The sequence below is a fragment of the Antennarius striatus genome, chromosome 21 (genome assembly GCF_040054535.1).
Source record: "Antennarius striatus isolate MH-2024 chromosome 21, ASM4005453v1, whole genome shotgun sequence".
Lineage (NCBI taxonomy): Eukaryota > Metazoa > Chordata > Actinopteri > Lophiiformes > Antennariidae > Antennarius > Antennarius striatus.
Window position 1 is genome coordinate 15,120,001 of NC_090796.1, and position 25,412 is coordinate 15,145,412.

General features: G+C 45.0%; 3 protein-coding genes and 1 long non-coding RNA gene across 5 annotated transcripts; 1 reads left to right on the forward strand and 3 right to left on the reverse strand.

Moving 5' to 3' along the window:
• The first annotated feature begins 22 nt into the window (after positions 1–22).
• Positions 23–8,091, forward strand: polr3e (polymerase (RNA) III (DNA directed) polypeptide E). The gene is made up of 21 exons (XM_068305764.1): positions 23–270; positions 1,433–1,535; positions 1,780–1,830; positions 1,941–2,018; positions 2,107–2,222; positions 2,347–2,429; positions 2,621–2,728; positions 3,041–3,090; positions 3,191–3,310; positions 3,464–3,549; positions 3,690–3,734; positions 3,833–3,924; positions 4,145–4,265; positions 4,365–4,446; positions 4,561–4,620; positions 4,749–4,906; positions 5,003–5,064; positions 5,146–5,606; positions 6,799–6,876; positions 6,983–7,105; positions 7,186–8,091. The coding sequence occupies exons 2-21, from the start codon at positions 1,497–1,499 to the stop codon at positions 7,240–7,242; spliced, it is 2,070 nt and encodes a 689-aa protein (XP_068161865.1). The 5' UTR covers positions 23–270; positions 1,433–1,496; the 3' UTR covers positions 7,243–8,091.
• Positions 8,092–8,236: 145 nt separating this feature from the next.
• LOC137588609 (cerebellar degeneration-related protein 2-like) lies at positions 8,237–12,200 on the reverse strand. The gene is made up of 6 exons (XM_068305765.1): positions 11,979–12,200; positions 11,162–11,274; positions 10,293–10,441; positions 10,052–10,207; positions 9,306–9,516; positions 8,237–9,225 (listed from the first exon to the last, which is right to left on the reverse strand). The coding sequence occupies exons 1-6, from the start codon at positions 12,058–12,060 to the stop codon at positions 8,659–8,661; spliced, it is 1,278 nt and encodes a 425-aa protein (XP_068161866.1). The 5' UTR covers positions 12,061–12,200; the 3' UTR covers positions 8,237–8,658.
• Positions 12,201–16,141: 3,941 nt separating this feature from the next.
• Positions 16,142–16,935, reverse strand: LOC137588713 (uncharacterized). Its single transcript, XR_011034089.1, has 2 exons — positions 16,509–16,935; positions 16,142–16,416 (listed from the first exon to the last, which is right to left on the reverse strand). It is a non-coding gene; the product is annotated as an uncharacterized lncRNA (long non-coding RNA).
• A 1,484-nt stretch (positions 16,936–18,419) lies between these two features.
• Positions 18,420–25,288, reverse strand: LOC137588711 (annexin A4-like). 2 transcript variants are annotated; one of them, XM_068305942.1, is made up of 15 exons: positions 25,142–25,288; positions 23,565–23,955; positions 23,412–23,449; positions 23,115–23,249; positions 22,167–22,254; positions 21,997–22,091; positions 21,799–21,912; positions 21,582–21,672; positions 21,045–21,124; positions 20,912–20,968; positions 20,743–20,836; positions 20,537–20,632; positions 20,382–20,440; positions 20,176–20,298; positions 18,420–20,093 (listed from the first exon to the last, which is right to left on the reverse strand). In XM_068305942.1, exons 2-15 carry the CDS (start codon positions 23,944–23,946, stop codon positions 20,034–20,036), a joined length of 1,512 nt encoding a protein of 503 aa, XP_068162043.1. In that variant the 5' UTR covers positions 23,947–23,955; positions 25,142–25,288; the 3' UTR covers positions 18,420–20,033. The 2 variants fall into 2 exon arrangements, with proteins under 2 accessions (XP_068162043.1, XP_068162044.1); XM_068305943.1 differs by lacking the exon at positions 25,142–25,288 and adding an exon at positions 24,752–25,081.
• Between the last annotated feature and the right edge of the window lie 124 nt (positions 25,289–25,412).

Genomic DNA, 25,412 nt, shown 5'->3' on the forward strand with positions numbered 1-25,412 from the left:
AACGGTGCAAATTAATGCATGTAAAACACATTACATAATAAACAAGTGACTGACGATACATACAAAGAAACTCTACTATACCAAACGACAAAGACGTGTTGGATGCGCTGTGCATTGTGGGTACAGGCTCCTCCCCACGTGCCCGTGAGGAGCAGAGTCAACATGAACGCGATAGACCTGTGCGGCGTTAGATAAACTGAAGCCTAACTCACATTTCAGAGCCATTCTTACGCGGATGTGACAGTTCAAAGCGCTCGGTCCGGTGCGGAGGTGAGAGCCGGTTGTAGTCCAGAGAAATGTCCCGCTGGGCATTTGAGTCTTAATTTTAACTGGCATGTGAATGTTAGCACGAGCTAGCTAGCAAACGTCTGGCTAAAGTTGTCTGCCTTACGCTGAGCATCCTTCGTTAGCTACGTTAGCTAGCTTAGGTTCTGTGCTGGTTCGTTTGTTTGCATGAAAGTAAGACGTAGAACTGTTTCTGTGGGACCAAAGGTTGAGCGTTCCTGTTTTTTTTTTTATTTTGTGAATGAACATGTCAGCTGTAGTCCTAGTCGAGGCCTGGAACAAGTGGTTGAAATGTGTTTGTGCTAGTTTGTCAATCAGGCTAACGTAGTCTTGAGTTTGTTGTCTTTTCCTCCTACATTTAATGAGTAACATCAGTTTAAATCCACCGTTTTGTGTGTTAGCTGTGGTTATTTTCCCCATGCAGTGTTTGTGTGAATCGCAGGCGTAAAATATGGATTACGTCGTCTTGCATCATCTGATTTATCTGGCTGCATCACTGGACAGACTACAGGACCATGCCGAGATTATTGATCTACTGTGGGGATTACGTAGTGGGTTCCAGACCCTCTACAACAAATTCCCATTAAAAAGAACTTTTTCTTGTGCCATAATGTGACCCGTCTATTACTGATTATGTCACTCTGAAAACTATTCAGTCCCTTAATAACAAGGGTCTGTAGGACATAATGGAGCATCTATTAGCTGCTATGACCTAACATTCCTGTGATGTGTACTGTAGTTACATACCTGCTCAGGCAGCATTCCTGGGGAATCTTAGCCCATTCCTCTTTGGTAAATACCCCATTCTTCCATGGGATTCACTCTGTAATGATCCAGAACTTCTGAATCCAAACCTTGATGGACTCTTAAGGTCATTTTGGGATCATCGTCCTTTTGGAATGACCAGTGATCTCTGAGGTTGAAGGTTGAATCAGAAGCGTCAAGATTTGTGTTTGGAATTTAAAGCTGTTTTGAAGCTCATCTGAACCCCAGACACAGCAACACCTGATTTAGATGCTTTTGCTTCCAGCTGTGACAGCATACGCTGCTTGTCATCAGTTTAGATTTTTGCCGTTCTGGCTTGAGCGTCTTGATAAAAGTGTGTCTGTAGAATAAGTCTCTAACCGAGTGATTCTTTTGATTTCAGGTTGGATATCTGCGATCTGCTGCCACTCCCTCCTGTTTCATTTCCCGTCCTTCTTCTCATCAATATGGCCAGTGGGGATGATGATGACCCCATTATAGAGGAGGTATGCACGCAGGTTAACAAAAAAAGTGTGTGATATTCAGAGTGAATTTGTCCTGGGTGTAGCTGAAGCTTGATACTGTGCCTCCAAACATTATTTATACTTTCAGTGAGCTTCACGTTGAGACATCTGCTTTCATCTGCTAGTTGTGGTTCCCAGTCGTGTATTCGTCTGGGAGCTGAATGAGACGATGTACCTGCTTCTGTTTTCTGTAGCATAACCAGAACGATGCTTGTCTTCATTTCAGATTGATGTGTACCTGGCCAAAAGCCTCGCAGATAAGTTGTATCTTTTCCAGGTAATGATTTCCTTTCTTCTGCTTAATGCCAAAGAGAACTTCTCTGTCATCAGTGTGTTTTGTTAGTGTACCAAATCTTCGAAACCATTTCACCGTTTATTCTGACGTAGTACCCCGTCCGGCCATCCACCATGACCTATGATGACATCAACCATGTGGGAGCGAAGATCAAACCCAAACAGCAAAGGGTAAAAAAAACAAAAAACCTTTTCTCCCATCAGGTGTGATCCATCGGTGTAGGAATAGTTTGGTAATTTTCTTCTACTTCTGATGCAGGTGGAGCTGGAGATCGCGATCAACACAACGAGTCCAAACTACTGCCGCAGCAAAGGAGAGCAGATCGCACTCAACGTGGACGGCATGGGTTATGATGAAACCAACACCTATTCAGCGTATGTCCTCTTCAAACTCACCTGCAACCATTCAGAAAGCTGCTTTTGCCCAACACATAGCATAGCATGAGGAAACAGGAACATCTGGAATTTAAAAAAAGGACCATCTTTGTTTCCTCTCCAGGAAAATGATGGATAAACAGACCTTCTCCTCCATCCAGGCCACCACCAACATCTCCAGATACGCTGCTGCTGTGTTTCGCAAAGGTCTGACATAGCTCTGTTGCTATTAGCACCCAATTTATTTTTGTTTGTTTAACCTGAAGCTTGTAAATGCAAAGGTCACTGTCTAGTTACGTGTTTCCCTTCAAGATAACCGAACATGACAGTCTGATCGGTTGACCGCTGGTGATAACTAGTGTTTGTGTTGCTGACTGTTGTGTCCTTCGTGCCACCAGGTGAGCTTCACGTCACACCTCTGACAGGAATCCTCCAGATGAGGCCCAACTTTTCTTACCTCGACAAGGCTGACAGCAAAACCAGAGAGAGGGAGGCTGCTAACGAAGGTGTGTCTGCTTGTATTGTTTTTGTAATCCAGGGTTCATACTAGTTCTCTATACGAACATTTCGGATTAACAAACGCTGGATTCTGTGGTCACAGAGCTTTAGTTATTAAATCAGTAACAGGAATAACTGCAACCTGTCAAACTGTTGAGTCCCTTCATCAACGATCACATTATATTAAAACCTCAATTGCGAAAATGGAAATAAATTCTTGATTATAAGGTATTTTATCATCTTAATAAATGTTTTTAGATGTTTGTAATGAGTGTTGTTATCAGATATGATGACATCATATGTTGTTTTCACTTTTGCAGGTGGAGATTCCTCACAGGATGAAGCTGAGGAAGAGGCCAAGGCCATCACGGTGAGGACACACTTTCCATAACAAACACACCTTCTTTCTAACACTGAGGCTACGAGTGGAGGTGAACTCAACGTTAATAGGGATTACCATTTCAATCCAGGTGAGGTTTGCTCGACCCGAGTCGGAACAGGCCCGACAGAGGAGGATCCAGTCCTATGAGTTCCTGCAGAAGAAGCAGGCGGAGGAGCCCTGGGTCCACCTGCACTACCATGGTGCCAAGGTAGAGGGCGCTCTTATTATGCGCTTAGTCTATTCCTTTTTTCTAAACCATCTCGGCTCATTTGGATATGCTCTTTAATAATTATGTTTGGGTCATTATTATTTCCTCTGTTTGATTATTTAAGTTTTTTTTTTCCTTATGATTTAAATTCAGGACGGACGCTCGGAGCACGAACGACAGTATCTGTTCTGTCAGTCCTCAGATGCCTCAGAGAACTCTGAGCTGGTCAAAACTCCAAAGTGAGTATGAAAACATGAGGCGTGACAGACTTTCATTACTTTTGACTCCTGTCCTGACTTTAAAAGATCATCTAGATTCAAAATAAGGTTGGACCATGCTGTGTTTTTGATGTACTGTCACCTCTCCTTATCTTTTGCAGGGAGTACCTGACCATGCTGATGCCGCCGCTGGAAGAGGAAAAATTGTAAGTTTCCCTCACGTTTCCAAGCAGAGCTGTGAGATGGAAACACATCGGCTTCACTGGCGTTGTTATGTGTGACTGTCTTTTCTTTTTCTTGTCAGTGTGAAGCCTGTCGGTCCCAGTAATGTACTCTCCATGGCTCAGCTCCGCACTCTGCCCCTGGGAGACCAGGTCAAGACCCTGATGAAGAACGGTGAGCCAACCAGAAACATCTGGGTTCATTTGATGTGATGGTTTGTGTTTAAAAAGTCTTTAATCTGCTTAACACGTGCAGTTTAACTTACTGTCTGATCGTACTAATGTGAGGGAAAGGAATGTACAGCACATTTAAAATATTGAAATATTTTAAACGTCTTTTTAAAATAGCAAGAGCCATGCATCCTAACACCAGAGTTCTTAATGCTCATCTGCAGTCAAGGTGATGCCGTTTGCTAACCTGATGGGCCTGCTCGCCTCGGGGACCGACTCCACTGCAGTGCTGCGCTGCATCCAGCAGGTGGCGCTGCTGGTTCAGGGGAACTGGGTGGTGAAGAGGTGAGAACATGCAGACGAGTTCAGAGGAGCGGCGGCGTCTCACCTTAATGTTTTAACGTGGGTCACATTGAACTTGCGGCGTGTGTTTGTTTCCCTCAGTGACGTCCTGTATCCTAAAAACACCTGCAGCCCTCACAGCGGCGTTCCTGCTGAGGTTCTCTGTCGTGGCAGAGACTTTGTGGTGAGCTGCTCATGAGTTTTTGCTTTTTTTTTCCACGCTCTTTTTATGTCCTGAGCTTCAACATCCTGTAAAGGTTATTCCTGTGTGACTACAACCAGTTTTTCCTGGTTGCAGATATGGAGGTTCACCCTTGAGCGCTCTGTGATGAGGAAGGACGTCACATCCATCATCAAAGTAAGAGCGTCGTCCCTAAATGACGACTCAGCTCATCTTTGCACCCCCCAATACTTGAATTTATTTACGTTCTGTCCGTCTGAGCCTCTTGAAAAACCTCCTGACATATCGGATCGTCCTTCTCCCAGCTTCCTCCGGAGGACGTGAAGGAGTTCCTGGAGCACGTGGCGGCTCCTCGCGTCAACCGCGGTTGGGAGTTCCTGCTGCCGACCGACGTGGACTTCGTGAAGAAGCACCCAGATGTTGCCCACAGACAACACATGCTGTGGCTCGGCATCCAGAGCAAGTAGGTTCCCGTTGGAGAGAACCATCTCCTCTGGATTCAAGTCAAGTCTTTAATAATAGTGGAATTAATTCCTGCTCCTCTGTTTTTTTTTTAAAGGTTGGAAAAGGTCTTTAAATTCTCTAAAGATGACTTCCTGCCAAAGAATTCTCCTCATCCTGGTGAGCACAGATTTCTATCTCCTGTTGATGCAAATCTGATCTTCATTGATGATGTCACTGACGCCGGTGTGTTCTTTCCAGAGCCCGTCCACATGGGCGGAGCCCAGCGTCTGAAGGCGGCTCAGGAACGCGCTCAAGAAAACAGGGCGTCCCTCCAGAAGGACCTGGACGCCCGACGGGCGGGGGGCCACGTGCACATCAAGCAGGAACCCGTCAGCGACGCCGAGGACGAACCGATGGACACCTCCTCCTCCTCCATCCCCAACGGTTCTGTCAACGGATACCCCGGCGCCACCTCCCCGGCGTTCGAGCACGCCATCGGTAACGGAGGGAGCCCCGCCCACACGTCGTCCCCGGAGCTGCAGGAATTTGTGATCAAGACTTTCAGGAAGCAGTTTGTACTGACGCTCAATGAGTTCAAGAGGCTGCTGAACCTCCACCTGGCCTCCATGCCGGCGGGACAGAGCGGCTTCCACTCCGTCTCCGACCACATGCTAACGGACGCTATCGCGCTAAGCCACTGCAAGCAGATCATGGTGCCTGTGAGTATTTGAGGAGAAGATGAGTTCACTCTGGATGCTGCTGGGTTCTGTTCTTCTTCACGGTTTCTCATATTAAGGCGTCGTTGGAAAAAAACTGCTGCCACCAATTCTTTTGAGGTGGAAACAATTGGTGGATTACATATCACTCGTCGTTCAACGGAACTCACTGGTTCTGTTTTTACCTGCGGGTCGTGTTCTCAGGTTAAAATCTTTTCTCACGGACAAAAACGACTTCAACCGTCGTTTTGCTCGCGAGCTCTTTGTTACTGGCAAGTCTTTAGTGCTCTGAAGCGAAGGAAACCTGGTTCTCGGGTTCAGCTCCGGTTTCCGTGTCTCTGCTTGGCGGTTGTTTGAAGGTTGCAGGATGTAATCTGTTACCTTTTTAAGATTTGCTGGGAAGCGTCTCGTTTCAGGGAGAAGCCGGGTCTCCTGCCAGGACCGGCCTCGTCCTGCTTTTGTCCCGCCGTGAGCTCCTCGGAGGATTTGAAACCCCCACAGGGGAATGAATGGCTGGACGCCATCTTTGTTATGCAACGGATTATCAGCCTGAAATTAAAGCTCATTACCGCTTCAGGGTCTAATCCGGTTTGTCGTTCCAAATGCAGGCAGAGCTGGAATCCGCAGACTGTGGTGCTAAATCACTGGTGACATCATTGTTTAGGTGTTTGACCGCTCAGAGCTCAGGTGTGGTCCATGGATTGTGTCTGGGAGGTAATCCTGGTCGCCTCACCCAGATCAGACTAATCATCCGAGAGGAGGAAGTGAACATTCAGATTAATGCAACCGTTCTTAAAGCTGGAGGGTGTTGGTTTTAGTCCTGTTCAAATATTGTAATGTCCTCAGTTTATTTTTAATGTGTTGCTGATACGCTATAATCGCTGTAAAGAAAATATTTATTTAATAGTGAGAATGACATAATTATGACCCATTTTTGAAGTTTGAAGTGACGACAGTAACTTGTGCAGCCTGGAATCTTTGGTTTACATGCCTTGAAAGTTTGTGAAAAGTGCTTAAATTTCAGATAACACTGCAAACCTGCATGCACCGTTACGCTGAATGGATCACACGTGCCTTTCAAGATAGGATCTTGAATTCCATGATCGCTGGGAATCTTGATGACGTGTTTCCTCTCCTGTCTGCAGGTTGAGGAATTTGAACTGGCGTGTTTCTAACATCACTGTTTCCCCTCTAGTTTCCTGCTCACAGCAAAGCAGCCCCCGACGAACAGAAGGTGTTTGGTTTGTGGGAGAGCGGAGAGGACTTCGACAAGGTGAGTCTAGTTTTATCACTCATCTCCAGTTGATCTATCAAATAAACACGTTATGTGCTAGAAAGGTGAACCGCTCCTTTAAATGATGCTGCGTTTCCTCTTGCAGCATCGCCGGCTGCTGTACGACCTCTTCACCAAGAACTACCGGGTCAGGAGGGCCATGGTCCAGTCCAGACTGGCACAGGAGCTAGGCGAAGTCCCAAAGGTGGATGTGGACCGGCTGCTGAACGTGAGACACGCGACCGGACAGGTGAAGGCGCACGAGAAGCTTCTGTTCCGTCTCTGATCCGACCTGTCGTCTCCTTCCAGGAGTGCTGCAGCAGCCACGCCGGGATGTGGTACCTCAAAGGCACCATACAGTCCTGACCCTGAGAGCCTGCCCCCTGAGGTCACCGTCCACCAATCAGATCTTCCTCCCTGGTGTCCACTGGGAGGGCAGACAGACAGACAGACAGATCGGAGCCAATCACAGCTCGCCCAGCTATGAGGACAAAGATGTCAGCTGTCGGCTTGGAACACGAAGCTTCACGCTTCTTCTGACGCATCGGACTTTAACGCGAGGACTCGATGGAGGGTCAGAACTTCCACGACACTCGGGACTGAGAGCTGGAGTGTCTGAGGAGGAAGTATGAATATTAAAAATGAAGAGATGGCACCATATTTAAGCTGTTTTACAGTAGATGTTTGATTAATCCCATTCAAGACAGGAATGTCTTTGCTGCTCGGAGGAAAGCTTCGGTTCTTTCATTTTACTCCTGGTTTGTACATTTTGCCCGAGGAATGTTTTACTTTAATCGACGACGCAAAATATTGTTTGAGAACTTGAGGGTAAAACACGTTGAAGAAGCAGTTCCTGATTTGTCATTCACATCTGACATTGTTGTGCTAAATAGATTTGATCCATCACGAAAACGAAGGAGAGGCGTGACCTTTAAGACGATGTCGCTACTCACCAAAACGTGTTCAAGAGACGTGAAAAACCTCACAAATCAGCAAAGCTGAAGCTAAAAGGGAGAATAATGGGAGTAAAGTGAGCTCATCGTGGAACTGAAACACTTTTTTTTTTTATCCAATCGTGAACCTGGAAACTGACCCAGCTTCAGTGGAATGCGTGCTGAAACACGAACAAGTGGATGAAATGTTGGTTTGTGGTTGAAAGTTTCCTTTTGAGACCTGGTTTTGGATGGATGGTCAATAAAGATGCGGTTTCGAACAGCGGTTTTGTCACGTTCTGGCTTTCACTAATCAAGTCGTCGGTTCTTCACAACCAATCAGGTCGTTCATTCGATTCAACGCAGAAAGGGAACGCTAAGGAGTCGACGAGATTGACATTAGAAGTTAAAGAAATGGGCAAAAGAAAGACAGGGATGTGATGAGTCAGCTTGCTTTATGTTTTTATGGCTCCACCGTCAATCGTATCGTGATACAAGTCAAATCTACAGGTCATGTGACACATTGGTGGTCACATGACATCTTTTAAGCTGTGTTTCTGAGTCATTAGTGATATTTACTTTAGAATAATATTCTGATAGTAATAGGAAAGGGGTGATATCATCTGGATCTGCAGAACTTGATGGTTCCGGGCTCAAAACAGATAGTCTCAGAGGAAGACATTTTAACTTCTAATTTGATCTTCTCAGAAGATCAGGTCAGAGTTACTGATCCAGTTTGTGAACTAAAGAGCGATCCGTGGAGACGTCGCCGTCACCTGACCGACAGGTCGGTTCAGTCCGAGACTAGAAGACACTTACACAGCCTGGTGAATTTTAAATTTGGAAATGATTAACTGGATGTTTGCGTCTCTTCTCCAGCGGGGAGCCTCCCCCTGTTCTCCTTCAGGTCCTCTTTGGTTTTCTGAATGCGGGAGAAGATCTCCCTGAAGAGTTCCTTGTACTCCGGCTGGTGGAAGCCGTCTTCCGCGTCCGTGGGAGCGGGGGAGGTGCTCCGGATCGACTTGTGACCCCGTCCGTCCTGCAGCTCCTCTTCCTCCTCCTCCAGGCTGCAGCGCCGCAGCAGCTCGTCGTATTTGGTCTGCAGGGCGCTGTACTGGGCGTCCACCTCGTGGAGCAGTGAGATCCCGCGGAACTTCATCACCTCGGCCCGGCGGGCGCAGGAACACTCGTGGTCGTAGATCCGATCTGGGGAGTCCGGTTCCTTCAGCAGCCGCTCGCTGTCCCAGCGCTTCAGAGCCCGGCGGCTTTTCACGGCGTCTCTTTCGCCCTCCTCCTCCTCCGGGAGCATCCTGGAGGGCAGCAAGCCGTGGGTGATGTCCGCCCAGGAGGATCCGGAGGACGACTTCCAGAGCTGCCGGAGCTCCTCCACCTCCAGCTCCAGCTCCGTCACCCGCACCTGAAACAAAAGGACGCCGTTTTCCTCCGTCGTCCCGTTCAAACCTCAACTCCTGCATGAGGAGGCGTCCTCGGACTCACCCGACAGCCCTCCATCCCGGCCAGCTGCCGCTCCAGCGACGCGTTCTCGCCGGCCAGCAGCTCGGCCTCCCGCTCCGACGCCTCCCGTCGAGATCGCTCGCCGGCGAACTGCGTCTGGAGGGAGCGGAGGGACTGCTGGAGCGACGCCTGCTCCTCCTCACGCCACGACACGGGGCACGACTCCGGGTCGTCATCCGGGTCATCATCGAACCTGAGGCGGATCAAAGGTATTTTTCCACCAATAAACATCTAGATCGACATTTCACCTATTTCTTTACACAATTCAATCAGTTCGACTCAATATTAAACGGCACATCTTCCACCTGACAGTTATCACAGGTGATAAACGCCTAAAACCAAAGGTCACCCGAGCCAGAGACGCTGGAGGAGTCACCCACTACAGAGCCAAAGTGCAGTATCTGCTAAAAAAACAGTCTGGAAAGAAAAACATTCAATGGAATGAATTTTGTTATTTCCTTTGCATGTTTTTTGAATATTACTGTGAAAATCGATGCACAGCTGAAAACAGTAGAACCGATCACAACTCCGTTGAATCTGGATTATATGAAAAGCGCCTTTCTTTCCACTTCCTCCCCCAAATAGTAAATCAAACGGTCCAAGCAGCAGGAAGTGTGTGTGAGATGTAAGTCAAGCGTGTAGCTGGATCGCGAGTCTCACCGAATCATAATTCAGTGAGTGATCATTTTTGTACAGGAGAAAGGTGAGCAAAACAATACTGCGTTCACCTCATGGCGCCCTGCAGCTCCTTCAGGCAGGAGACACTCTGCGCGCCGCGCTGAGGCCACTTCCTCTGAGGCGGACGAGGAGTCAGCGTCACCTCCTCCACCCGATGCTGCAGCTCCTCCACCTGCGTCTGCAGGAGCTCCACCGTGTCAGTCAGCCTGAACGCATACGACACAGCGGCATTGTGGGATGTCCGTCCAAAAAGAAGAATGTGGAACAGACGATCCACTGTTCCTGACTCACCCCTGGATCTTCTGCTGGGCTGTCCGGTTGTCCTGGACCAGCTTGTGATTGGTCAGCTCCAGATCGCGTGATGACGCGTCCAGCTGCTCGTACACTTTGGCGTGCTGGTCGTTGACCTGACGGAGGAGCTCCACCTGCTTCGTCAGGTACTGGAGGAGAGAAATATCGTGCGTCATCTACCATGTCTCCAATAGTAAACCATAAGTTTAACATCTGTGATTTCCCAGCAACACCTAAACGTCTCTAAACGCTCCATCAGTGGCTCCTTTAAGGAACGCCGTCTTTATCTACGTCCGCCGCTTATCAGCCGGGACACTTTGGACCTTTTAGGCGTCTAATCTGCCTTCGCAGCGACAACAGGTCTCCTGTTAGCGGTTAGGCGTCAAACTGGACACAGAAACAGGGGTCATGAGATGGAATCAGACACAAACACGAGAGACATCAGAGACCGAGACATCAGAGCTTCATCTTGAAATAATCTCCAAAAACAAAAATTAAATCCTGATTTCCTGTCGCCGTCGAGGGGATCATGCTAACGGGATTAAGATAAAATTAACGACCCAAGCTGAGATTGTTCAAGTTTAATGAAATTAAACCCAAACTCTGAGCTGCCCTCATGGTTCTGGTTCCATTCAGCATAATGTCAGACAGGAGCTGTGAGGACATGGAGAACGGATGCTATCTGATTAATGTTTTTTAAAAAATGACTATTTGTACAGAAACATTAAACCTTTACAAGCTCATCTTTGTTAAAATTGATTTGTGATTGATGATCACTTCAGTTATAAACAGCTCAGGTGAGTTTTGTCAGCCCTGGGTGTCGCCTGCAGGACGTCCTCAGGCTCCAGACGGTGCCTCTGATCCGTTACCTCGATCTCCTGCAGCTGCTCCTGGTTGGTGGAGTACATCTGCTGCAGACCTTGCTCCAGCTCCCTGTTTCGCTCCAGGAGACTCTTCCCCAGTTCAGCTGCCAGCTGCAGATCTACAGGAGAGATGCAAAGAACCACAGTCAAAGTGGTGGACATGAGGACCGGAACAAACTGTCTATATTTAAAACTGTAGTTTCTCTTAAAACATAAAAAATTGGCTAATTGGATTTTATGGAAACCTTTATTATGAATTTAAGTAGACTACTTTTAAAAATTAGAAACAAATTTATTTTCGGACGAGTTATGCCCACAGATTTCAGCAAAAACTAGAATTTAAGATAATTTGCTGTCACTTTTATTCCCTCTTCATTCAGAAATATCTCCTTTTCCAGAAGCAGACAGTTTTTACTCCTGTCAGCCAACATATTTTTTTTAAAAAAAGTCAGTAAAAACAATTAAACTGAAGATTTAATTTATCAAGAGAAATTTTTTTTACACTTTAAAATCACAAACGCGTGCAGTTTCAGTGGTTTTTAATTTGACTTTTCTGTTTTTATTTTTATTTTATTTTATTTGCAGCATGTTGTGAACGTCCTGCTGACCCAACACTGCTAGAAATCAAACATCCTGTCCACAAATAACCATTCCAGAAAACCACAAAGATGTTGGTGCAGATTTAACCTGCAGTCCACCTGCAGGGCTCGTTGGTCGTGAGGCCTGAATATATCAATGACACGTGTATTGGTTCTTCTGATTTGACTGATAAAAGCAGGATCAATAAAGATATTTATCCTTCGAGACAAAGAAAGAGCTGTACCATGTTCAAGGTCCTGCTTGTCATACCACGGTTCCTCCTCCTTGATCTCAAACTCTTCCTCCACGATCATGTCCGTCAGCATCTTCAGCGTCAAATCAGCAGCTGGATCGATTTTTAGTCATGACGAGGAGGAAAAAGCTGAAAACCGGTCATTAACGCTTCCGTCTGCTTCCTGCACAGCCGAGCACACCTGCAAGCCGGTACCGGAGTCAGCGCCTCCGGGGACTGACAGACCGCTTACGCCGCGTTCGCGATCTATTTCCGGATGCGGAATTCAAAATAAAAGCAGCTAAGTTTGCCGTGTGACGACAGTAAACAAGTTTGAAGAGATAAAGTTTTACGCGCAACAGTAAAAAAATTTACTGTAAAAAAAAAAAAAAACAACTACTAAAATGGCAAAAGTCTGCCGTATCCGTATCTATTTTAATCTGACGAATCCAGTTTTTCCATTTTTATCACATCGTGTATCAAATGAAATGACCTCCAAATATGAATTTGTTTTTTCATCTATAATTGTTAAAAAGTCTACAAATGAAAAAGATGGAAGTTATAGCGCAAAAAGAAAGTCTGTGTGGATCCATCTCACATCTAAAGGAGTCCATTGTAAGATCCTCATCCGTCTTCTTCTCCTTTTAACTTTTCCCTTCAGGGGTCGCCACAGCGAATCAGTGTCCTCCATCTAACCCTGTCTTCTGCATCCTCTTCTCTCACACCAACTACCTTCATGTCTTCTTTCACTACATCCGTAAACATCCTTACCATCATGAAATAATCACGGGTGAAAACACGAGATGAAATCTTTGCTTTTATTTTGAAGACGTAGCTTTCTTTTTCCGGTATAGACCTCAGTTAACTTTCCAGTTAACTACGCTTTTCTGAGTGACCACACGGGGGCGCTTGCAAACCAGCGATGCTGATTAATTCCAACACGCTACAACTAACGGATGCTGGGATGAAAATGTTGACAGTATTTAAACCTGAGAATGAAATTACAGATGCTGAGGTTTCGTTACATACCGGTAACACGGAACATTTTATTTTCTTCTGTACCTGCAGTACCGCATTAGCGTTGAGGCTCTTATTTTAAAGATAGAAAATCACATCCGGTCTCTGGAAGAAAAGAAAAAAACCCCTCTTATTGTTTTTCTTTTTTTAAAATTCATTCTTTATTAATTATTGTTTTAAAAATAAGAACATTAAAAAAAATAACAATTTATTATTCAGAACGTAAAAGGTTTAATTCTCTAAAACGAGCAATCAAATCCAACTCGTTTTTTTTTTTAAACTTTGGTTCGTTAATTAAATGAAAATCCAACCGAATGAATAAATACAAACGCACCATTTTCATTCAAACACTTCTTTTAATTGGTTCTTGGATAATCATTAGTCAAGAGATCTAACGAACAAAACCTGAAGCAAGCATAAAAACGTCATCCCAAATACAGTATTCACCCTTTTTCGTTGATATTAACTAAATTTTATTCTTCCTCCAAATCGCTGCAGTGAGTTTTTCCGCCAGTTGGGGGCAGCATGCCTTCGCCTTATTTAGGCTGAATTTCCTCATTCAAAGACGCGATGATGCAAAGGTCAATGAGAAGTACTGTGAGACCACAACCGTCTTTTCGTTGGCCTTTTCAACTGAAGCTCAGCCAGAACCAACTGCATCTTATCAAGGTAGGGAAACAATAGAATAATAGGTTCATTTGTATTTATCTATTTACCAACTAAATTTTCTATTATTTTATTTTCAGCCATTGACCTATGGAGGCTGTTTGACAAAAATGCTAAAGAGGTGAGAGCCTCCAGAAAAGCCACTGCTGATGCCATCGTGGAGGTGCAGCGGCTCTGTCCACACCTCCACCTGAAAGATCCTCGGATCCTGTGAGTTATTGGGTATAGATCCCAGAAGCTCCTATCCGAACTTGTTCCTCCTCGCAAATCAATACCACCAACACCAGCTTCCTCTGTGCCCTGTGACAGGGTGGGGGGGGTTCTCCAAAGAGGAGGAAATCGTGTCCAAGAAGAGGAAAAAGAACCCCAGTTGACCGAAGTGTATGAAAACATAAACGTTTACCAAAGAAATGTATGAGAACATAAACATACGCATACAAATAATGAGGCAAACAAGTCTGTTTTCAACACGCATTATTTTGATAGTCATAACCGGAAGCTATTGACGATCAAACAACGTCTAACTTTATTTCCATGTTATTGTAGTTACCCACTATGTCCACAAGAGGGCATCACGATTACAGATTCTTCAAGAACGTAGAATAACATTATTGACACGTCTTCCGAAACAACTTTTTTGCGTGGTTTTCCACTGAATAGTTCAACAGACATAAAGCTAGGAAATTCAACGTTACTGTCATGTTTGTCTTAAGGCTTTTGGTGATGTTGTGCTTAAAGCATATCAGTACTGTACTTGTGTTCATTGTTGCTGTTGTAGTTACTCAGTATGACCACGAGAGGGTAGGAAATGTATTTACAGAGCAGGAAATGGTTTGAGTCAGGGCTCAAGTGTAAATTCAGCTTGCATGTCTTATTTTGCTTGTATTTTTTTTCTTTTGAAAGTTTTTTCGTCTTTTTTATTTTTATTTTTTGGGACGGGGGGGTCGGTTTTTGAATTCACCTCAGGAGTCATATGCTTTAATTGTTGGTTTAACCGATCCGTCAATCAAGAATGTTGCACGTTGAAATGATATTTCTCCATTTACATCGAACCAAAAGCGTCCCATGCACTCCAACTTTGAGGAAATATTTTGATTTGTTTCGTTCATCTTAACAAAAGGTAAAGCAGATGATCGTTCGTCTGGGTTTGGAGACTGAGTAAAACTAAAATATGTCTGTGTACGTTCTCTGTTATCCAGGTCATGGTTATCCAAAGCTGTTCAAATCAATCCACTGGACTTTAAGAAAGTTTCACGAAGAACAAAAGAAGTCTCTTGGATGAGAGACGAAACGTTTTCATGAAACTTTCTTAAAGTCCAATGGATTGATTTGTACAGCTTTGGGTGTAATGCGGCTACTGACCACAGGAGGGCAGTGTCAGCAATTTGTGTTCATGTTTGGTGGTCGCTCAAAATAAAAGTATCAAACGAACAGGAAATATATTTGATTCAATTTCAGGAGAAAAGTACGAACAAAAACTGGTGACGAGTTTTTAATGTTTTTACATCATTTTTGAACGATTTTTACCGTCCAAATAAAGAGTTAAAGTTGTGGGTTAAATCTACTGGTCCAAACCAAGAAAAAGGTTCAAACATTTTCAAATAAAGCAGAAGTTAGTCCAGTCAAATAGTGCAGGCAGTAAAGAGAAGGTCTTGGGTTTTAGAGGATGTTGGGAGCGTGATTTCTCCTTTCAAGTTCTCCTTGTCCTCTCATCAGGGCAGCACGGTGGCGCAGTGGTAACGCTGTGGCTTCACAGCCAGGAGGTCTGGGGTTCAAACCCCACTGAGGGCCTCTCTGTGAGGAGTTTGCATGTTCTCCACGTGTCTGGTGGATCCAAAAACATGCACGTAGCTCAGTTAAATTGATCATATATAGGAAGGAGGACACACCCAGGTTGTCATTGTAGTGGGGAAATGGTTCTTAACCTGGTTATAGAAACTTTTTGGTTGTTTCCTCCACCTGTAAACCCCATAAATAGAAGTTCCAAACTAAGTCACTGCAGCTGGAGGTTTAGCTCAGAGGGATGAGAGGAGGAACTGAGATCTGAGGTTATAGGATCAAATCTCACTCCCCACATTATTTTTCAGGCTATTTCCTGAAAGACGAAGACAAATACGCGCGGAGAAAAGGTCTGAGTGTGAAGGAACCCGTGGCATGGTGGGTAAGTTCCCACAATGAGCCCAACCCGTACTCGCTGCGGGTTCTGGATCAAAGCTGTGTCTCACAGAAATGAGGCCGGAGGGGGCCTTGTCCCCTCCTGGCCCTCTGGAGGTATTGAAAGATGGGGTTATGGAGCCTCAAACCAGAAACGGCTGATATTTTACCGCCAACATGAACGACACGAAACCAACTCTACTAGTAACCTAAATTACTGTAATACACAGGATACTCTAATCCTGCACGTAAAGTTAAGAATGTCGCTATAGCCGCCGCCTATAGGGTAAGATGAAGTTTGTAGTCATCGCTGAAAGTACTAACCGTATCACAAGCACTCCGCTTGACATTTTTATTAAGAGCATCAGAAATTCAACTGGAAAGTTTTATGATGTTCACATCTTAAAAATGTCGGGTTAATTCTGTGCGACTAAACAAGTCAACCACACAAACTTGAGTGGAACAACAAAACCATCTGACAATCTGAAGGAACATGTTTTTAGTCTTTTCTTGAAGCTCCAGGTGGAGTTTAGGGCCAGAGGAGATTCTGCAGCATCAAGTTCTGTTATTGAAGCTCCGGGTTCAGGATCTCCAGGAGCTTCGACATCTGAACCTGGGGACAAAACAGAGACAGGAGACGGTTCTGAGTCCACGTTCTGATGGAGGACACGCTCCAGTCCAAATAACTGGCGTCCAAAGCAGCACCTCCAAATGAAGACGTCGTCTCCAGCTTTCATCTCTGACCATGTTCACACACATGTGCGCTTTCCTGACGCCCCCTTTACCCAGAATCCTTTGCGCAGCGAGCGTCGTTCCTGTACAGACAATAATCATAACGACAGGTTGATCATCTGTGACGAGAAAAGATGGAGAGGAGACATTCAGATGTGTGTGTTTAATCAGTGGCAGTCATTCAGTGACACTGAGAGTGTTTCCTCGTTAATTCTTGTTCCTGTTAACACAAAGACAAAACACTGAAGGGACTCGAACCCAGCCTGAATCCAGAGATGTAACCCAACACAGGGGCTCAGCAGGAGAACCACACCGCAGTGCGTTGGTTCCATGAAGTGAAATTGAACAGCTTTTTGTCTGAGGGACATCCGATGCAGAAAAAGGTTTTCACTACTTGTTCACTACCTCCTACCTGTTAGCTGCCAGCTACCCGTTAGCCGATAGCTGACTGTTAGCCATTTTTTCTTCGGAAACCACTCCACGTTAGATGTCCCACCGTGTTTTTCCTGTTATTTCCTGGTTGGTAGACAAAAACACGCTTAAATTCCATTTTCTCCGGTTAACAAAAGCTTTCAAATCTTCGCTGGAGTCAGAAATCCACCTGCTTTTCATCATGGGCGAGCGGAACGTTTCTCATGACGGCTTGTTTCAGCAGGGTCGAAGTTCAATGAAACACCGAGTCACCTCCCGGGCTCGGCTAAAGTCGGGAATGTTCGTTTCGGGTGTCTTATTGATGGTGGCGCCCTCTGCTGGGGAAGAGAAAGGTGACGCGTCTAAACGGGAGCTCCAAATGAAGTTATTTGTTTTTTTTGGATGCGTTTTTAATAACTTCGTTTTTTCCCCTCTCCATTAAATCTTCTTTGAATGTTTGCTGAAAATTAAACGCATAAGACAAAGATGTCCTCCAGCCGCCACTGAAATTCATGCCGGGAAAAAAAACTTACTTTCCCCGAACTCTGGCGGATGTTACGTGACTTCCTCTGATCATGTCATATATCAAATTTAATAAAAGAAAATATTTGAAATAAACTCTACTGAATGCTAGCGGGATCAGCATTTAAAACGGGAATAAACAGCCTTTCCAACCTCATTTCCAACCTCAACCTGATTAATATCTTTTATTCATTTGATATTTTCTTTTCCACTAAGATCTTTTTTGTAATGTCTTAAGAAACAAACTGCTGTGTCATGAGTAAATGTGAACTAGTGGCAGATATGAACTAAATATAATTTCTCCATGGATATAAAATCTGTTCAATATTCTTACACTACTTGGTTGTATTTTTTAAAAAATCAGACCAAGTGAAAATTATTTAAAATGATTTAAAAACGATTTATAAAATAAAAAACGTCCCATGAGTGTTAACCCTTTAGAAACATTTACAAAATTCCCTGTAAGCAGAAGTGAAAACCCCTCAGCCTATCAGCTTCCAGGCAGCAGCGTTTTTCCAAACTTCCAGGAAGTTTGCATGTTCTCCACGTGTCTGGTTGAGAACATGCAAACTGAGCTACATTGATCATAGGTATGAAAGATGTGAGAGGACATAACCGGGTTCTCATTGTGGTGGGGAAATGGTTCTTCACCTGGTCACGTAAACATTTTGGTGATGTTTCTTGCACCTGTGGTAACTTTGGGACGTGTTCCATTTCATCCTCCAAAGTGAGGATGAAAAAGAGTCTTAAACTCCCCCAATGTTACTCATTCCCACGCACTTGGCCTTGAGATAAACTCCGTGACGTGGACGATCAGCAGCACTTGCGAGCCGCATCCGTCGTACCTTCAGCAGTGAAAACGAGCCCGACCCGGCTTTGAAATGCAGATGTGGATCGTGTTCCGGCTCCGAGCAGCAGGAAGTTTCAGGCAAAACACAAACACGACAAAGATCCAGATCCTATTGTTTATTGAAATGAGTGGGGCGATCAAATGTTAGAACACTGAAAGGTTTGCACGGAGTTTCACCCGCGGGACTGACACACATAATTTTGTGCAAACCCACACGGAACTGCGCCCCCTAGTGGCGACCAAAGGTGTAAAAGCAGGAGCAGACGCGGAGCACCAAACTCATTCACTTCCGTGTTGGAAGGTGAGCGCGTGAGCGTCAGGAAGGCACGTGACCTGTTCAGCTTTGGCTTTTTGTCAACAAGGCAACCACGTGTGTGAGTTCAAACGTTCACAGAAGCGGATATAAAAACAACGATAAAACTGGTTGTTGGTTCGATTAAAAACACAGGAGAGACTTCAGCTCTACTTCCTGTCAGGGGTGTGTCCGGATGTGGGGGGCGGGGCCTGGGGCTAATAGTGTAAGACAGCGAAGGTGTCTTTTTCTCCCCTCTGGGTGGGGACAGGCGCAAGAAAACAATCTAATTGGTTAACTGCTTTCCATCCATCCGAGTTATGATTGGATGGTTGCACAGTAGGAGGCGGAGCTTTAGTTTTTTGGATATACAGTTACAGTTAGTTTGGGTCCATTCTGCTGCGCTGGTATTGGTGGGGTTGTTTGCACAATATTAAAAGCAGTAAACAAACACAGGAGGGTAATAATACTTCATGCCCCACCCAGTCACAGTCTGGACACGCCCCATTTCATCTTACATTCAGTTACCTGGAGTTTAATTTAACAGTGAGTTTATATATTCTGTGTTAGATGCTATACTATCTTAGCATGACCATATATGGATACTACTGAAACCTGAGGCCATTTTCAGGCATAGACGGGCGTTATCTTAAAAAAATATTTTCCCCATCTGCTTAGAAAAAAAAAAATCGAATCCACACAATCTCGTTTATCTCGATTTTTTTTTCTAAACAGAGGGGGAAAACACTCGCTTTTAGAAAACCATGCATGGACATGGCCTGAGCGAGGACGATGTTACCTTGGTAACAGTCATGATCAGTCATTTATAAAATAAAATGTTGATTTTAAGCATTTGATCAATCAGAATCTTCATTGTGTCTTGAAGCTTTTCCTGTTAAACCCTTAGCATCTCTTTACAGTTACATTCCTTCAAATAGAGTTTTAATATTTAGTGAACTTGAAAATGTTTCAGGTTCTATAATGCGGTTCTATTAGAGCAACCTTTTACTATGTAGTGGCAGAAACTAAATAAAGTCACTCAGATTTCTCTGTGGCCAAACGTCGACACTTTTGTTACACTAAACTGACTGTAGTTTTATATTTGATAATATATTAAAGTTGGGATTAGAAATGTCCCACTGGCTCTAAACGCCACTAAATCCTCCAGTTGTGAAATATTCAGACCCTTTTTACCTCCTCCACCTTTGACCTTCTCATCCATCCAACTGAAAAATCCATGTGAATATAAATCTACCATTTGGCAACAACCCACTACAAAACAGTAGCAAAACAAAATCAAAACAACGATTATAGTGATTGATTGTTATAGGAGAGTGAACGACATGCATCACAGGTGATATAAGGTCCTATAACGGTTCAGTGACGACGAGGAGCGTCCTGATGAAGGCTTGTCCTCCCTCCTTTAGTCGTTACCTCCACACAGCTTCAACAGCAACTTCTTGTAATCCCCGGAGGTGTCGCCCTGACAAACGAGACGTGATCAGTTAACTTTCTCAACGATTCGGCGTGGGTCACATGACCACAACGTGTTCAGAGCAACTTACTGAGATGTCAGTGTACAGTGATTTCCCATAAGTCTTCACGTACGCCTGTCTGATGTCCAACATGTCCACCTCGGAGCGGGACACCATGATGCGGATCAGGGTCGTGTCCTTCGTCCCTGCTCCCTGTCAGAACGTCACACATGAAGATTTTCAGAGCAGTGGAGAAATCCATAAGGATCAAACATGAGGACTGAAAGCAAGCTGACCTTCATGGCTTTGTGGAGCCTTTCAGCGAAGTAGGCCGGGGTGTCTTTAATGCATTTCACTGAGACAGAGGAGCAGAAGTTCACAGACGGCTCAACAACAAGCTGCTAGATTCTGGCCCTGATCCGGATCAACACCGGGACACGTCTGAACATACCCACAGCCACCATGCCAGACTCCAGGTTGCCAGACATCTCCCTGACGATGCTCTTCTCGATGTCTCTTCCAGACATGTGCTGGTACTCCTGGAAGACTGAAGAGGACGATCATAGGTGGAAAAAGGTAAGAAAAATAAAAATAAAATTGGAAAGATGAGGAAGAACAACAGCAACACCACGGCAGAAGACGTTATCGAACACACACCTGCTCGAAGGTGAGGCTTGCTGCGAGCACAAAGGATGGCGTTAAACTGAGACTCGTCAGTTCCAACTTTATTCTCCCCGGCTGCATACAGTTTCTGTCGTCATGGAGACAAACCCGGTTTGAGAGGAACGCACTCAGGTTTGGTGCCACAAACACACCAAAGACGTACCTGAGCGTCCTGCTTGGCCAGGGCGATGTCCACCGTCTCCCTTTCATCTCGATTCCCCTGGGTTAGATTAAGACGTGTGAGAACAGGAAGTTCAGACTTCTCGTTCGCTATCAGGAAAATGTGCAGCAGCTACCTGGGAGAGGGAGACCAGGAGTCTGCGGAAGTGTCCAGATGTGTCGCTGATGATAGCGTCCTCCAGGCTCTTCCCATACTCTAGAAGGAAGGTGTGTCTTTAAGGTACGTAAGCTTGTTTGCATCGTGTTGGCATATTTAAATCATTCTGGTTCTTCAGCACATACATTAAAGGTCGACTGGGAAATGCTAACATGCACATTCTCTCCCATTTGTAAGCTTTAATTGGTTCAGATACGTCCAACCCTCTGACTCCATCAAAACCAAACAACACGCAGGACTGAAAACTTCTACATCTGAATGGGATCACAATATCGGCTTTAAAATGTAATCCACTTTGAACCCCAGCCGATCGTTCAACAAGAGTTCATGGCAATTTATTTTCAAAAAGGTAAAACATCACGTCCTTACACGAGGTAGGGACAGGTCACCACATGACCTGAGCCGGGGCAACAAATACTCAAATATTCAGGATTTTTGGAGAACAGACAAATAAATGCTGAATCACTTTTTTAAATAATGCAGCATAATTTCTCACCGGCTTTATAGATTCTGGTGATTTCACGGATCTCTGCATTGGAGCGTGATGACAGGATCTCAATCAGACAGGCTTCATCAGTTCCCGCTCCCTGAAGGAAAAAGCAGAAATGATGTCACCATTCACACAGCTTCCTTCTTTACTTCCTCATCATACATGATGTGTCACTGAACTAAAACCAAAGCATTTTCTGAGGAAACAAATCTGATTTGCTGACCTTAATGGCCTCATGGAGCTCACAGGCGTCAAACTGTGAGGGCGTCTTCAACATGGCGAGAACCAGCTTCTCAAAGTTTCCAGTGAGCTCTGACTTCAGATCATGGAATAAATCCTAAGGAGGAAAACGGAATGAAAGAAAAAAGAGTCAGTTTGGATGGAAAACTGAGGGTTTCACACAAAATGTGGGACAACCCACCTTCCCATAAGTCGTCTTATAGGCTGCAACCATTGGAAACCGCTGCTTGTTGGAACGACTCCCCAGAAGCTCAATGATGGCGTTCTCATCAGTGCCTGTTAATAAAGTGTGGCTTATGTTGAGTGCTGCTTCTGAGGGGTTCGGGGGTCAAATTCAAACACCACACTCACCAAAACCCTTCATGGCTTTGCGAAGAACTTCCACGTCCCTCAGTGGGTCGGCTCCTGGGTAGTCTTTAATGGACCCACGGAACCCTTTCTAGAAATAAATCAATAAAAGATGATTATTAAAGTAAGATTAAATAAAGATGTTTGTGCCGGGCCTTAACGTCTACTCAAACATCCCTGGAGCAAACAGGGACCAAAGAAGGTCCTGGTATTAACTGTATTAACACAACTTCACAAATGAATGAGACAGAGTTGGTGTTAAAGGTGAAATCAGTTGAGGCAGTGTGTTCGAAAACTGCTAACACAAGGAAAGTAGAATCTGGACATACAAGTTGAATCCGTTCCATTTTAATCTATTCCAGCCTTGAAAAAAAGTCCAAAACCCCCTAAATTATGAAAAAAAACAACATATTTTTATCAACCAATGGACATGCAGACATTACCTGTGTATAATTATGTATAAGTTACATAAACAATGATAAAGAATGAAAAGAAACATAAAAGTCAGGAGGGCATCTTTGCTCCACCAACGAGAACGATATCTGGTCACACTGATGTTGTATCTGGAGGTTCTACCGTAGTCTTTAAACACAGAGTAGTCAGACCGATGCCATGACAAGCTGACATTATTTAAATGGGACTTCTGCCTCTAGCAAAGGAGTTCTGCTTTGGCGTTTTTTCATGAATGATGGGAAGTTAGCTCATGATGTGAGCAGGTGGTTTGTTGTGGTGTCAGAAGCGTGTGGTTGTGGTTTATTGTTTCACAGGCGTTGGTGCAGTCCTAATAAAACGTTTTGAATGTGGTAAACAGTACTTGTTAATTAGATCTTAATGTGTCACAGGTCACACCTGTACTTAGCACTGACCACATGTGATCAGTCAGAGCGGTTGTGAAATACAGGTGTGAACACACAACAGGAACTAGCTAGTGTGAAGAAGAGTTAACCTTACAGGAGCGGCAGGCCCCTGAGAGTGCGACGGGGCTCCGCCTCCGTGTCCGGGCATTGAGGGTGTAGCTCCAGGGTAATTTGGCATGGGCTGGCCTGGGGCGGGACCCCCTGGATACCCCTGCTGAGCACCTCCTGCCTGCAAACAGAAGACAGCTAAGTGCTAAGTCCAGGGTGATCAGCCTCATTTAGAGGGAAGATTAGGTGATTTAAGCAAACATGAGATTTAACGTCAGTCAGTCAACGCGTTATTAATGACACCGAAGGTCAGAGGTGAAGAGCGAGATAAGAATTTCCATACCGCTCCGTAGCCGCCTGGTGCTGCACCCCATCCTCCACCTGCAAAGAAAATATTGACTCATCACTAAAAATTAATTCAACAACAGAACTGATTAGAAAGGTGTTTTGCTCAATTAAAAACAAACAAAGAACAGGTGGTAAATTTATCCCTCACCTGCAGGGGGCATGGAGGGGTAACCTCCAGCTCCAGGTGGTGGCTGGTAGCCTCCTGACTGCTGAGGATAGCCACCACCCTGTGATGGGTAACCCCCTGCTGCTGGGGGGTAACCCCCAGCTGCTGGGGGGTAACCGCCTGCTGCTGGGGGGTAACCGCCTTGTGCAGGAGGGTAGCCTCCTTGTGCAGGAGGGTAGCCGCCTTGCGCGGGAGGGTACCCGCCTTGTGCGGGAGGGTACCCGCCTTGTGCGGGAGGGTATCCGCCTTGCGCAGGGGGGTAGCCACCCATTTGAGGTGGATATCCACCTTGTTGGGGTGGGTATCCCCCTCCTTGTTGTGGCGGGTATCCACCGGACTGTTGTGGGTATCCTGGGTAACTCATCTTCAGACCCTGGACACAAGAAGTTCAGGCATGTTACTGTGATGTAAAGCATAATGACTCCTATAACTCCTGTGTAACGGAGACACCATCAAATCTATATATGGCTGGTTGCGGATATTTATAGCCATATAGATATTTCATCCATGGGAAGCCAAACGTTTTGCAGCTACTGGGTTTAATATTTAAAAAAGTTAACATTTTAATATTACACATCTTAAAGTGGGTTCTTTGAACTGATTGTGTGTCAGAGGTGACCTGAGGAAGGGCGTGTGTTTGTCAGCCGTCTCCTGTTAGCTCCTAGCCCCTCTCCTTTGGACCCTGCTACGATGATGCTTTCAAAACTATCGTAAATTTTAAAATCTCCACCACTGCTTGGAGGAAGTGGCGATTAAATATTACCGTAAATACAGCATCGAATATATCCTATGATAGGATTTGGGAATAAACTGGAAGAAAGTTCTATAAAATGGCTTAATAATTAAATTAGAACATAATAGCATCATTATCATGTAACAGATCAACACTTAGCTTGTTCCGTCAGTATTTTAACATTACGAGAACAGTTAAAATAATCCACTTTTACAATATCGGTAGGTCCTTACAATACTGTACTACACTCACTCACGATTTTAGTTAATTAAATTAGATAGTTCAAGTTAGATCGTTTAAGATAATCGCAACATCTCCTCGTTCTTACTTGAACGAGAGCACCTGAACGCAGCACAACATCACGGGCCCGTTTACTTTTAACAAGCGACGATAAATATTGTTAGCCATTAATGTTGGTGTTTCCCGAGTTACTTACTCCAAAAGTAATCAGAGTATGAACCCCAACGAAGGTTTGGCTTCAGCACTTCCATCTTCTGCCATCACTCCAATCCGTTAACGTTACGTAATAACCTGCGAGGAGTTTCGCGTTGGACGTTCAGCTAGCATTTAGTTAGCTAAACGCAATAAGACGCGTTCAAACGCGAAGCAGCCATGTTCGGACTTTAAATACAGACGCCCCGCTCCCGTTAATCAGTTCGGTACAGGTTGTCTCCACAACTGGGCGTAGCTGCATTCCTCAGGCCGGGGAGGACGCAGACAAACCCCGCAACACTTTCAACACTTTGCGGGACTCGTCTGTTACGCGTTTGAATCGTTGTGTTTCTGCAAAAATAAGGTTAAAATGCTAATATTTCTGTTTACTCACTTGTTTGACGCGGGCTCGTGCTTCCAGGAAGAGTGGGGCAGGCTGCAGCAGTGGGCGGGGCCTGGGCGTTGTTTCCGGCTTGTGTGTTAATCACCTTGAGCCGTCAGTGTGTGTGTGTGTGTGTGTGTGTGTGTGGGGGGGGGGGGTGATGTTGACTCAGATGGACGTGATTGTCGTTTTCACCCCCACACTGGGACAGTTGTTCACAACAACTGGTGACATTTATTATGAGACACAACAGCTTAGTCGTCCTGGAAACCAGAGACACGCT

Coding starts and splice junctions, on each gene's coding strand:
- polr3e (XM_068305764.1), top strand. CDS start 1,497: ATGGCCAGTGGGGATGATGATGACCCCATTATAGAGGAG. Junction 1,536..1,779: donor ATGACCCCATTATAGAGGAG/GTATGCACGCAG, acceptor TCTTCATTTCAG/ATTGATGTGTACCTGGCCAA. Junction 2,729..3,040: donor GAGGGAGGCTGCTAACGAAG/GTGTGTCTGCTT, acceptor TCACTTTTGCAG/GTGGAGATTCCTCACAGGAT.
- LOC137588609 (XM_068305765.1), bottom strand. CDS start 12,060: ATGCTGACGGACATGATCGTGGAGGAAGAGTTTGAGATCAAGGAGGAG. Junction 10,442..11,161: donor AGCAGCTGCAGGAGATCGAG/GTAACGGATCAG, acceptor TCTCTCCTCCAG/TACCTGACGAAGCAGGTGGA. Junction 9,226..9,305: donor CCGGGATGGAGGGCTGTCGG/GTGAGTCCGAGG, acceptor CTTTTGTTTCAG/GTGCGGGTGACGGAGCTGGA.
- LOC137588711 (XM_068305942.1), bottom strand. CDS start 23,946: ATGAGTTACCCAGGATACCCACAACAGTCCGGTGGATACCCGCCACAA. Junction 21,913..21,996: donor ATAAGACGACTTATGGGAAG/GTGGGTTGTCCC, acceptor TTTCCTCCTTAG/GATTTATTCCATGATCTGAA. Junction 20,441..20,536: donor GTCTGGCATGGTGGCTGTGG/GTATGTTCAGAC, acceptor CCTCTGTCTCAG/TGAAATGCATTAAAGACACC.